Raw genomic sequence first — 13,969 nt, 5'->3', positions numbered from 1 at the left:
AAACTCCCTCTTGCTATTTATGAAAAATATTTCTTGATCTTTCTTTCTTCACACTCGCACATAAAAAATAGTAGTATTTTTATGTATGTGACAAATAAACCTCCATGTATCAATAAAAGGCAGTAATTGTAAATACCAATGACCATCTGTTTGTTCATTCATTCATTTATTCTTCCACAAATGAAAACAACACTAATGAACCATAAAAACACTCTTTATGAAACATGAAATATGATATATAAAACTGTACAAAACTGAATAAGAAATAACAGATTAGGGACACTCAGTCCTCACTGTTAGTGTCAGTGTCAGGACAGTTATCTTCCAGTTCCTACAGCAACGACATAGGTCAACTATGCAACACAATCCTGCAGAAAAACATCTGTCTGTCTCACAGGCACCTTTGCAGCCACAGTGTATCACATGCAAAACACTGTCAGGGGCCGGATTTCTAGTCATCCAGGTGACGTGCAAGTTCCCATTCTCTTCTCTATTTGCCAACCATATCCAGCAGGTGATGGAGCACTTATATTATGTTTGAGACAGGACCTCATTATTGCAGCCTGGTAGTTTGCCCTTTTGCAGTGCTGATGGAGGGCATCAGTGGTAGGGGGAATGGATAATTCTGGCAAGGCTGATGATGTCATACAGAAAGCCTTGAACCTAGCTTTATTTACATTATCAGCTGCCGACTGATCATATAAGTGGCATACATACTGGCAAAGAAATGCAAATGTTGACTGCTCCAAGTTTAAGTTAGTACCTAAACTTTTAAAAGCCTTTAGGTACTCATCTTTCTCACATGCAACAGAAAAAGGCACTTGTGGAGTCACACCCAGAAAATGTTTGAATTCCGATCAAGGCTGAAAACACACTGGTTCCAAGAGCTGATGACACCTTGGTAATGTCAATGATACATGTCCTGTTGCCAGTCCCTGTAAAAAAAACATATAAAGTGCATGGCAAATCTGTCTGCACACTTACAGCAATGACTGCCACATCTGTAGATGCCAGACAGTGTAGCGGGTTGAAACGGAAACAGGGTTCACCTTACAGCCTATATGAGGATGTGCATGTGTGTGAGTGTGAGTGTGCACACACTGGGCACCTTCACGAGGCTTCTCTCCAGTCTTCTCTTCCACACACACACACACACACAAACAGAGTTGAAGACCTTGTAAATGTTTTCCCACATAGTATGTTTTTGCATATGAAAATGCCAGTGAAAATGCCTTTACATATTGTAAACATATAAAAGGTCAGGCACATTTATGTGGACCTTCCCTGCCATGTACTATCAGGTGATGTTTTAAAGACCCAGCTTGTTTAGAAGTTTTTCCACATTGGCATGAGTATCAACATATGCATTTTTCAATTCATCAACTTCAGAATTCAAGCATTTACATGGCTTTTCTTCACTGTGCAACCGCTGATGGCATTTCAGACTTGATGTCCTAGTGTAGTGTTTCTCAACCACTGGGCCGTTGCACTTATCCGTATTACTACTGTATTTTGTGCTGTGTCTTACTGATATAATGTATTTAACCCTTATTTAATGTTAATCACAATTACAAACGAGGGTCTGACAGGGCTTACAATTAGGTGTGAGTGCTCCAGATCAATGAGGAAAAGTCAACCCCCTCCCTGGATTTCTAAAGTTGGGATGATTATTGTATTTCTGTGATGACTTCTTACAATGTTGCATGGAATTGTTTGTGTATCATCTAAGCCTATGATTTCTCATAGTTAAGATCACCTTAGCTGACGTAGGAAGTACAGTCTTTGCCTTGATTTCTTCGGTGTGCTGGGTGTTCACAGTCCATGTAAGATCGTCAGTAATGTGTATGCCCATGTATGTCAAACTTGATCTAAATGACTTAACATAAAAATAACATTATCGTATATTTGCCTCATTGTTCTTCTTGGACGCGGCTATGTATACAGCACTAATTAGAATTAATTTAGCCCAATTTTGAGGATGTTCAAGTGTTTTCCTCTATCTTTAACGATGTTTCTAACCGCACGGGAGCCGCCATTTTTCCATTCTGTTGTCAAAAAGCAGCCTTCTCATTGGTGTAGCATGATCACGTGTCGAACCGTGGCACGGCTCCCGACAAAAATCTTATTACGCTCTGAAGTCTCTAGTTCTGCATAAAACAAAGCCATATAGACAATCGACTGGAAAATCAGCGACGAACTTTTTTTTGGTAACTAACCACGACTCGTTCTTTTCTATAAGCTAAAGATTGTGTAGATGCCAGTGAGTGGAACGGGATTCATTTTCTAAAGCACTTTTCGTGCTTCACCTTGCGGCCTAGATCTCATGACCCTCGCTCACTCATTTGTAGAGTAATAATGTTCAATGAAAAAATCTAGCACTTCACAACCCAATATCTTCAAATCTCTTAATAGTTGACGTGCTGCATCAATACCACATTCTTTGGACTAATGCCAAATTTCGTTACTGACACATTTCAATAGTTCAAAAATCGTTTAACCTAAAATTATAGATTGCAGCTTACACATTTTAAGTTGCAATTGGCTTGCTCCAAAAAATACTCTCAAACGACCCATCAAAATTCATCAACCAATTCATGCTTGTGATGTTAAGGTTTTAAAAAAGAAGGTTCAAATGAAAATCTGCTTGGTACTTGATGATCGCTGCTTGCAGCATTATTTAAACGTATTATTATGAAGACCCCTGTCTTGTTATAAATGTCAATACGCAACATTTAGTATAGTTTTCCAACATATTCTTTTATTCAACTAATAATGTTACATTTTATACATCTAATTTAGATGCATTTATACAAAGAAGCTCATATTACAAAATATCTATACAAAGAAGCTCAATTTTAACAAAATATATCTGTTATAAATTCACACTCATGCTTCAGTAACTGGTTGTAAAACCACATAACATACCTCAAAGGTATTACTTTGTATTTCTGCTCTGAAGACAGAGGTGTTTATAGCAAAACAACAGACTGACTGTGTAACAAAGTTGAACTTAGGGAGAGTAATGAGGGACTGCACAGTGCATATAAAGTTGGAAGACACTCAAACCCAGATGAAAAGCGCAGATATAAAAATCTAGTCTTCTTGGCTATTTCAAGAATTGAACTCAAGATAAATCATTGAGCGTAGGTATGTCGATTAGGTGTGTGCGCACAATGTATCGAATTGTTTTGATGCCAAAAGAAGTTTACTCTGACTATACAGCAACCCAAGCTGGTCCTTACAATTTAGCGTAATTATTAGGTAATTAGCTTTCGATTAACTGACCAAATCTGTCCAGTGAAGGTTTTCTCTTTCTCAGTTCATTTAAGTTTGTGTGTGTGTCAGTGTCAATTACAGGGCCCCTGATTTGCACATAGGCCCCTTAGCAAGATTTCCAGACTCAGACTATAAAGGTTTCTAAGGGCCTCTATTAGTGATCGGGGATCTTCAGATTTGGAATACAATTTTTCCATATAAAAGTCTGGTTAATACACATATTGTAACCTACTTAGTTGTATCATGGTCATTCCTGAATATTAATATATAAGTGTCATTAAAAACTTGTGCTTGCCAGCTAGCTTAATGTAACAGAGCAAAGATTTGAGGCAAGAATTTTTCATAACTGAATGTAAATTGGTCTGATATTTGCTTAAAAAAAACATATATGTCGATTTTACTAAATTGATTTTACTTTCCCTACCTTGGCATCAATCTTTCTGTCTGCCATCTATACCATCTGATTGACAAAAGAAGGTTTTGATCTGAAAGGTGGGAAATCCCATTCATAGTAAGAAGGGAAACCCTGTGAAACCTCGGATGTTTGTAAATGGCTACATTTTACATACTGTAAGACCGGTCTTATATATGTATAAACATATAAATACACTGTTGAAGATGTATGAAGTAAGGTTGGGCGTTCCATGATGACATTGAAGAGCGTATTGCCGGGGCTAAGCCCCGAACAGCCCCGGCTTAATTTAATCCCTGGTCTTGGATGAAGGGAAGGCCACAGTCATTTGTATCAGAGCTTCTCCTGGTCGGCTTTTTGATGAGGAGACTGCAGCAGTATTGCTACCCCTAGGGTCTCATGCGGTTCCTCTAAGATGAATGTGGTGACTGGCCAGTCATCGACCTAGAGGAGGCAGGGGTTAGTCAGTTCTATTATACATGTGCCCTCCCTTCAACCCTCAACACTGTAACAGTGTGAACATGCAACAGATGCATTTAATTGATTGAGGAATATTGTTCTTGCTGTACACTGTTTTATTCAGACTTTCTGTATTTTAATTTGTGTGTTTGTGTCTGTGTGTGTCTGTGCTTACCAGGAAAGATGGTAGTGGCTCCTTATGCAAGCAGGTGTTTTGCATCACCAACTTCCTATGCTTGCTGGCCCAGCCAAGTAGACATGCAAGAGCCATGGTAACCATCAAAGCACAACTTACCACTACAGGGATCAGCCAAGGCCCCTGGGGTCCTGTGTGTAAAGAGCACCAAAAGGGCAGTTGAGTAAGTAAGGGCTAATAGAAACATACACATGCACATTTTACATCTACTGACCAGACAGTATCTACAGTATATCTGGCACTTTCGTGTTGAGGTCAGAGTGTAGGTCTCATGTTTAATGCCAGGTGGGGGGGGGGGGGGGGGGGGGGGGGGGGGACTGCTCTCCCTCTTTGGTACAGTGTTATCTTTTGGACATATGTCTGTAACTCAGTTGTACGCATAATGACAGATGCCCTCATACAAACTGAGCGAGATAGCAAACAGCTTGAGTTAGTATGTAGAGATTTTACACCACAACCTTTAGTGTGAGTGAAAGAGCCATCTTTAGAAATGTGTGTGATATGCGTATTGAGTAAGAGGATGACACATTTGACAGTTCACTCACTAGGAATGGAGACGCACTGGATGTCAGTGAGGCCGCTCCGGCTGCTGCCCTCCACGGTGGCCTGGGCCTGCAGGCAGTAGTTTCCCCCTTGCTTTAACCCAGAGAATATGTGGAAGAGGTGCTGAATGTTCACCACCTCCTTAGGGGTCTGTCAAACAAGTTTCACAAGAAGGTTAGCTTCTGTACAAGGGGATGTGCCTGAAATTGATAAAGCTGTTGACAGAACCGAAACAGAGGTATAGGGGTAAAATGGAAGGTTTTGTTGTCAGAAGCATGGTTTCTCTGTTTAAAAGAAGCCCTCACCAAAACCAAAATCCAAAGCAATAAAAAAGCAGACAATGTGTACTGTACATTGCATTTGGGTTATTAACTGTCTTTCCTTTTCAAACACATTCTACATCTCATGGTTACGTATGTGTTTAATTTTGACATTTTAAATTCAAGCAGGCCTTAAGAACCATAGGAATACTTAAACTTTGTGTTTTTTTATTGTATGGTATTGTGTTAATTTAATGTCGAGTCTATACTACCACTTATGCAGAAGACGTTCTTCAAGGCCATAGACACATTTGTGTTCACACTGCTAAAAGAATGTGGCCACATGCGTCCTAGACCACCTCTGAATGTGTGGTCCGATCGTAATGCACCCTCAATGCATCTTGAGTTGTTCACACCTGTGCTTAAAAAATGCTCACTTGTGATCAGATCACCAAAGATTCATGTTAATATCAGGTGTGAATGGGGTCTTGTTTAATATGCAGCTTGAATTAGTGGGAGCGTGTGGGTGAACCTATGTGCAGCTTGTTCAGAAACCCTCTAGAGTGAACAACCAAACTCACATTGAGATCTTCTCCTTGTTCCCATATGGTCAGAGTGACTATCATGGCCACTGGGGACTGGGGGGCAAGATCCACCTGGACAGCATCTCCTGACACCTTTACATTCATGATGATGGCAATAATTGCTGACAGAAGGAATAATAAGTAAAAGAAAACAACTTAACACTATCATATTTTTCAATGTACTGTGAAAAATCACATTAGGTCCACATTTTCACATTGTCTGATTAGAGATCCTATGAAGATGACATGTGGGTTCTGGACACAGTAGCTGATGACAGCGCCTTACTGTTTCTTCTGTTGAAAGGAGTACTGAGTGTAGTCCACTCTGAATCCTGCCCGTTGCACTCTGCCCTCACACGGATGTTGTAGTCAGAGTCCGAGGCGAGGTCGGAGGTCAGGTCACACTCCGAATGCGGGACCTGCTGACACTCCATGGCGTCCTCCCAACTCCCATTCTTATAGCGCAGCTCCCACTCACTGTTGAAAAAGTAACAGTCTAAAGACAGCTTCTGTTTAAATCAAAATATGTTCCTTTTTGTTTTCTCTTTTTTAACTGAATTAAGCTATTGTTAACAGATGTGCCAATTGACACCACCTTTGTACAAGCACACTTATACGTACAGTAGTTGAGCTTGAAGAGACACACTTAAGTTCTTTTGGCTTGTCATATGTTACTGAAAATATGTGGGTCAGAGTGTAGCATAGGCATTCCACCAGACTCTTACCCTTGGAACTGGACTGAGTAGTGTAGAGTGGAACACGATGCCCTCGGGGGACACCACCGGAGCTGGTGCCTCATATTCACAGACTCCATGGTGACATTCCAAGGTGCGGACAGAGGTGAGGCATCTAAGGTAAGTACAATAATCGAAGCTTTATATTACACGGCCCATTAAACGTCACTACAATGGTAAGGACAGCATGTTACACTTAATATTTTGCACTCGTTTAAACTAGAGTTATGGTTGAAATCAGGGTGTTGTGAATATGCAGAATATTGATGTGATGTTACAGTAGTATTCTGTTACACTGCACTCACTGGTGAAATTACAAAAGTGATTTCAGTTCAGTTGGAAGAGTTCCCAGTTCTGGTATGATATTATGATGATATTGATTTAAGAGTTTAATAGTGAGTATAACATCACCGCCTCTTTTTTGCTGTCTTTGAATTGTATCAGTGTATGCCATATCACATCTTACATTACTGAATGGTAGTATGTATTTGATATCTGGTCACACATGTGTTTTTTCCCGTTCAGTCACAGGGGAAATTATTGCACAGTGATTTTTGTCAATAGAGCAGAGTGGCACTGGAGTGCAAAAAAAACAAAAAAAAAACGTGAAAACTAAAACTTGCAGATGCAGCATACAAACACAAACATCTATGGGGGATTCCAAGTGTGTGGTTTAGTGACAAACCTGGGTGCGTTAAACCTCCCAAAAGAAAATCCTTATGACTTGGTTTTACAAGGAGAAGGGCTCTTCTTCTAGATGGTTTACCACTTACTCTGAATTAACTTACCCAGGTTTGTCAGTAAACCACATACTTGAAAACCCCCCAGAAGTACAAAACAGAAAAACATAAAGAAAACACAAAAACAATAAGCTCTGATGTGCAAAACACTGTGGTCCTGAACATCCAAAATACAAAAATCTACAGCTTTGAGGAGCCCAAGGTGCAAAACCCCCAAACAAAAAAACAATGTCATCAGCTGCACCGGTCACTCAGCTGCAGGCTTTTGTGTTTGTATGCACCTCAGGACCGGTCAGGTCAGGACAGGTCTTTATATAACATTTACAAGAGTACTTGCTGTATTACAATAGTTTAAATCAGATTAAGTAGGACTTCCAGAACTACATTTATGTTGTCAAGACCTATGTTTGTGTTTACTGAGTTAATGGGCTGGCAAGTACTGATGGGTCACCTCTGTAAATTAAAACAAAACCCTAGATCTGCTTAAAAAGATTGCTAAAGTGATTTTAGACCCAGCAGTTTGAGGCCATCCCATGATCCAATGAGTATTTCAAAGCACTCACAGTTTGTCGTGATGTGTAGGACCAGTAAAAGCAGCTTGTTGATGACACAGTTTTGTTGAAGCATCACCTTCCAGCTGCCTTCTGTTTCTCTTGTCTGTGTGCTGCGTCTGTCCCAGTGTCTTTTCTCAAGTGTGTCGGTAAAATGTCTCAGCCCTTTCTCTCCAGTAGATGAGCAGGATGAGATGGAAAGTTTTCATCTCTGTAATTGAAGAAGAAAAGTGACCTCATATTTTTCTCCTGATACGAGTTTCTAGTAATTGTCACATGTATACATGTGTGGTTATGGTGCTTCTGTAACAGCTTGTGCTGCTGTCTGTATTTTTCCGTATGTACCAGCTTGATAGCCAGAGTTGTAATGCTTCTATGTATGTTGCAGTTGTGGCTTCATATTTGGGAAGAAAAGGGTGTGGAATATCCGGTCTGACCTGAAAATCATTTCACAGTGCAGTAGTAGTTCTACGGGGGGGCATGTGTCATAGCCAATTGTCAATGTGTATATGGATATGTATTCCCCATCAAAGCAGTTTATGAGTGATATTGTTTGTTGTTATGTGTGTGTGGGGGGGGGGATTTGCGTAATGCAGGTATGCAGGTTCGTTGATTTATGTCATTAGTTATAGTATATATATTAGTCATTGAGTTATGACACAGACCTCTACATATTCCGCTTCAGCGCACTACACTAAAATGATTCCACTGTTTCTGGAAGTTTCACCTATTCCAGCCTCCTATTCACGCATCTAATTCGCAACCTAGATAAGACCTGCTGTTAAAAGACAGACATTTTTGTGATTCGTGATCAGTCACTCCTTGTGCTTCTTTCATAATTATCCCTACATGCATATGCACAAATCAGAACACCCCAACCTGTTTCTGCGCTCCTGTGACAGGAAGAATGCGGTTTCCGCCTTGTTTGGACTGCTCGTCCATGCCATGTTTTTAGAGGCTCGTTGCATAGAAAATAGTAGAAGGAATAAATTACGCCTGAAAACGGACACTAACGTGCGTGTACATCTACCCCTGACACTAACTGGCTGCAAAGTGAAGGTCCATGTTACACTGTGTGCTGAAATAAACCTCTTCCAGCAGGGGTAGTTAGAGAGTTATGACAGATAAGAGAAGTGATTATGTTACGAAGAGACAAATGGGCAGAGAGAGAAAGAGAGGGAGATAGCTTATTACACCTGAGCACAGATCTGTTTGCAGACAGACTTTGGACTTTCATGATGATCAACCATTAACTAGGCCATAAACTCATAAAGTCCTTCATTTTATGTCCAAACACACTTACCCAGAAACCTAAAGGGAGACTGAAACTACTGGATAAGTGGAGTTGATCTCAGTGATCATGGTATGACGTTACTATCAGGATGCCTACCAAAACCATGACACCAATGCATTGGGTGGGGTAGAACTACCTGTTTTGTGTACGATCAGAACTCCATTTTCCTGTCTCGTTGACACAAAAGCCATATGTATTAGACACTTTTATTACAATAAAAAATGTTTACCACTGGTCATACAGTCTAAAATGCATTTGTCATTACCACCATGTTTAGAATGAGTAACACGGTTGTGAATCATGTCTTTTTAGTTTGTAATATTAAAAACCAGGATCAGGTCTGTACATGAAGCTACTCACTCACTTTGTCTCTTTTCTTCCCCACCTAGTCTAGACTGTCTTCGCGGTGGGATGCTTATGTTGTCTCTCCACCTGACCTATTTACAGAAACACTCGGCCTACAACTACCCACTTCCACCAGAAAGTCATGCACTTATTCTACCCCATACTCTGTGCTAGCTTTACCAGCAGTGTGATAATTGCCACCATCAACGTAGTTTTCTGTTCCATTACTCTACTTACCCTTGTAATAGTAACCTACGCGCACACTGTATACCCACTAAGCTGTTCAAGCTGGAGTTCAACTCATGGACTTCTCTGACAAGGGCATTTTAGTTTCTTTTTAGTTTGGTGAGCAGACTTCTAAACCCACTAACGTAATTCAATACCATGCTAGAAACTGCAGAATCAATATACTGTACTTTGACTTCAATTCTCACCTCTTTTACATAACACACACACACACACAAACGGCCAGACCGTGGGCTTTTTTCATCATATTCCTCCCACCTTACACCATTGAGAGGGCCTGAGGATGATGTCAGGTGACAAACAGTTTCACACTCTTCTCATCATCAACATCGTCATCATCACTGACCGAGTTGGGGAAGGGCTCTTTAGGCGTGGGCCAATTTTATGACCCTCAGGAAAGAGTAAAGTCCTGCTGCCTTACAGGGACACATCGCACTGTGAATACCGCGTCTCTCCTCATTTCTGTCTTCCTGCTTACACCAACAGGGCCATACCAAGAGGCTCCAACAAAGAAATTGTTTTACTTGACAGATAAATTACTTTTTGGGGGGGGATTTTTACTATCTTTCTCTCTGAGCACACTCTACTACTCTACCAGTGCCTTTTTCCTGAGATTTTGTAGATTTATTGGAACCATGTCGACGGCTATAGAGGCAGTTGGCTTCTTCATGGCTGTGGCCAGTTGGCTGATCACTGGGACGTCTTTGGCCAATGACTACTGGAAGGTGTCCTCTTTCTCCGGCAGTGTGATCATCTCCAACCGGCAGTATGAGAACCTGTGGCACTCCTGCGCCGAGGACAGCACAGGGGTGGCAAACTGCAGAGACTTTGAGTCCATGTTGGCACTGCCAGGTAAGAGCCAAAGAGCGGGTCACTAAAGAAGTTTAACCGGAAATCTACTGGTTGATCCATCTTGATACATAAATAACATAGGAATTGTTACGTACACAAAAGATGAACAATTGATGACAAGCTAATGAAGAAAATATGTAATCTCTCTTCATTAGATGTGGAATTGAGCTATTGGTTTAAATACATTTAAATTAAAGCAAGTCACAACAATAGGAACATCTTTCTATTCGATCTATTTAACCTCTGGTTTTGCAGGGCTTTCAGTTTCAAAGTGTAAAGATGATTAGTTGTGTTAGGACTGAAGGCTGTTTGTCAAAGGTGGGCATTATCTCTTGAACATTCATTAACGCTTCTTGCCGCCATTTTGTGTCATAGACCATAGATTATAGTAAGAGAGCAGGCCTGGCACACCCTATGACAAACACTAGGTACACATTACTATAATATCGACCGTTACATGTCCAGGTTAATGTGTGCCTTCTTGTTAGTGAGTAGGGAAAACCCTCATCACTTGCAGTATATATAAAAAAATAGTATGTTAAAAATCATTGGAAAGATTGACAAAGTTTTCTGACATTTATACACTATTATTTGTTTATTCGCGTAATCCTTAGTGCTCACTGTAATAATTGTTTCTGTGCTGTATGTGGAGCATCAGCATTAGTTGAGCATATCTTTTCCTGTATAGTTTTGTTCAGAACATACAGTAGTTATGGAACACACTGGCCTTTGTCCACAAATGAAAATCCTAAAAATAGATCCTATTTATTTTTATAATGTAGATGTTCTTAAGACATGTACATGACCTCTATCATCTGAACCAAAACCATCGATAACACCTCTTATCCAGGGGTGAAATCAAGGTCGTATTTTCCATTAATAAAAACATCACTAACCAACAGCATTAACCTTTCGCTCATCGATAAGCAGAATGAACAGTATTCCTTTTACACACAAATATATTCAATAGACAACTGGGTGCCCAAATTACCAAAATGTGTGTTCGAGGTTGTTAATATAATGACTTACATTTTCTGACTAGATTCAGAGTCAGCTAACTGTGCATTCATTTGCCTTGTGTGCATGGTCTTCAATAATTAGTTACTCAGTTCCTGAAATGAAAAAAGCTGCATGTTTAAAAATTTGAAGATATTTTCTGGGTAAATGTTTCTTTTGTGTATACCAAATACAGTGATCACCCCAAAGTATGCCCTCATTTTACCCTTAATCCTGCTTCTTGTACCTTCACAGCATCAGCCAGTAAAACACCTGACACAGTCTAAACAAACTAATTCAGACAGTGTTTTCCTGTCTACATCAGATCAGGGCCGGGTCTGACCTAGTTGGGTTGGGTTGATCTATCACTGTGTGGTGAATAGACACACAGTTTAATTCGTTTTAACAAAACGTATCATGTTACACAATAGTGTTCGTTCCAGTAAATTGTGTGTGTGTGTGTGTGTGTGTGTGTGTGTGTGTGTGTGTGTGTGTGTGTGTGTGTGTGTGTGTGTTTCACGTGTATTTGCTCAGGTTACATCCAGGCATGCCGAGCTCTGATGGTGGCCTCCCTGCTCTTCAGCCTGGTCGCCATGGTTGTGTCTGTGATGGGACTCAAGTGCATTAAGCTGGGCAACACCACTGAGCCGGGCAAGGCCAGGTTTGCCGTCTCAGGGGGGTCCCTCTTCCTTCTGGCTGGTGGGTGCCCATTCCTCACTGCCTTAGTTGTTCGGGTGGAGGGTTGGGTTAGCGTACTCCACGGTCTCTGATCAATCTCGCCATGTCTTAAACTGGCATTTCATTTTCTACAGGGGTATGCACTATGGTGGCAGTCAGCTGGTATGCTTCTCGTGTTGTGGAGGACTTCAGCAACCCTTTCTTTGGAGGCATCAAGTGGGTAGAGCACACTTACAAAGACATATGCATGCGCACACACCGGCCAAATTGCACACACATTTGCATTTGCAATTGCATATTTTGCATAAACCTTGCACCCTGACTGTTTATGTGTCTGCTGATAGGTTTGAGCCGGGCGCTGGCCTGTATATTGGCTGGGCCGGAGGCATCCTGGCCATAATCGGGGGAGCCATTATGTGCTGTGCCTGCAAGAGAGTGTCTGCAGGAGGTAGTGGGTGAGTCTGAATCCTCCCCTCAAAGTGTTTTAAGTATTTCTTTTTTGTTGTTTTTTTTTGTTTGCTTTTGTGTGTTTTCTTTACATCTTCCTTCCTATTAAATTTCCTCATTTGGAATTTGAAAATAGATGGTCCCCACCATATGTTTGGCTATCTTTATCATATCATTTCTTTCTCCTCTCCAAATCTCACTTAATGTCTGTGTCTTGCTTCACAGAGGCTACCCTGGACAGGCGGCAAAGATCTACAAGGCAGCCCCTGCGTCAGAGATGGGGACTGCCAGGAACTACGTCTGAGGCGTCATGTTGACATTTGCACCACTTCCTCTGCCCTTGTTACTACCATTTGTTTTAGTTCTGCAAATGTAAACTACTCTCTTCTGCTTTGAGTTAAAATGTAGAACTTGAATCCAAAAAAGGGAGTGCCTCGTGAAGCCAAATTGATTAGGCATGTTTGTCTGCATTGCTTTAGAATAGAATTCATCCAAAAGACGGTAATTAAGGAGTTGTTTTTATTGTCGTGGATCTATGTTTTTTTTAAAAACTGTAACGCATTTTTGACAACAAAAGTACATTTGTGACTAATTGCTAACGGATTTGAACCATTGGTTTAAGCCATTTCAGTGAAATAAAATCTTTTTCATACACTGTTTGTCATACTACTGAATGAACAACACTTTCACACATATGCATGAATGTTACATTGTTGCACTAGAGATGTTTTCACATACAGTAGGGGCAGTCTTCATCTGTGTGGATTATGAGAAGCCACCCAACCGTACCCATGAATAGATGATTAATCCCCACTGACATAATGTTATGACATTCATCCAGTCTACCATAATCCTCCAGCACACCTCTTACAATGCTGACACTGGGAATGAAGGATTATAACTCTGGCACATTCATCATTGTCTGTCTGTCTGATCATCCATCTATTTATATATTAAATATATACGTTGATCTGTACAGACGAACATATGTTAATCAGAAGGTTCCTAGCTTGTGTCTGGCTCGTCCTGGCTGTGTGTGGAAGTGCAGACACTGAACTCCAAATGTTCTTAATGTGGCTAAGAATAAGGTCTTGCATGGCAGCCTATGCCACTGGTAAGGAGATGTGAGATATAAAATTGAAACCACTCTTATTATTTGCTTTTCATATAATTTCTAAGTTGTTGCAACTCTTGTGGTTTCCCCCCCAAAAGAATGTATCACATTTGTGCCTCAATCATAAACAATCATATGGTCAGCCAGACCCTCCCTGTCTGCAGACCTTGACACATTTCATATCTAGGTAAATCCCATAATGTTCCCCTTCCTAACAAGCCCCACCTTAAACCTTGAACTAG

At 40.7% G+C, this 13,969-nt stretch overlaps 2 protein-coding genes across 2 annotated transcripts; one reads left to right on the top strand and one right to left on the bottom strand.

Annotated features, from left to right (window-relative positions):
• Window positions 1-4,021: 4,021 nt before the first annotated feature.
• On the bottom strand, window positions 4,022-7,831 carry crfb16 (cytokine receptor family member B16; the record flags this gene model as incomplete). Its single annotated transcript, XM_080836622.1, has 7 exons — window positions 4,022-4,132; window positions 4,323-4,474; window positions 4,889-5,036; window positions 5,728-5,852; window positions 6,017-6,207; window positions 6,456-6,579; window positions 7,768-7,831. The coding sequence occupies 7 exons, from the start codon at window positions 7,829-7,831 to the stop codon at window positions 4,022-4,024; spliced, it is 915 nt and encodes a 304-aa protein (XP_080692748.1).
• Window positions 7,832-10,275: 2,444 nt separating this feature from the next.
• Window positions 10,276-12,917, top strand: cldn15la (claudin 15-like a; the record flags this gene model as incomplete). Its single annotated transcript, XM_080836436.1, has 5 exons — window positions 10,276-10,492; window positions 12,023-12,187; window positions 12,301-12,382; window positions 12,511-12,621; window positions 12,839-12,917. The coding sequence occupies 5 exons, from the start codon at window positions 10,276-10,278 to the stop codon at window positions 12,915-12,917; spliced, it is 654 nt and encodes a 217-aa protein (XP_080692562.1).
• Between the last annotated feature and the right edge of the window lie 1,052 nt (window positions 12,918-13,969).

The sequence above is a fragment of the Sprattus sprattus genome, assembly GCF_963457725.1.
Source record: "Sprattus sprattus genome assembly, chromosome: 4".
Classification (NCBI taxonomy): domain Eukaryota; kingdom Metazoa; phylum Chordata; class Actinopteri; order Clupeiformes; family Clupeidae; genus Sprattus; species Sprattus sprattus.
The sequence above is the reverse complement of the archived record's forward strand: the minus strand, read 5'-3'. Positions and strand labels throughout refer to the sequence as shown.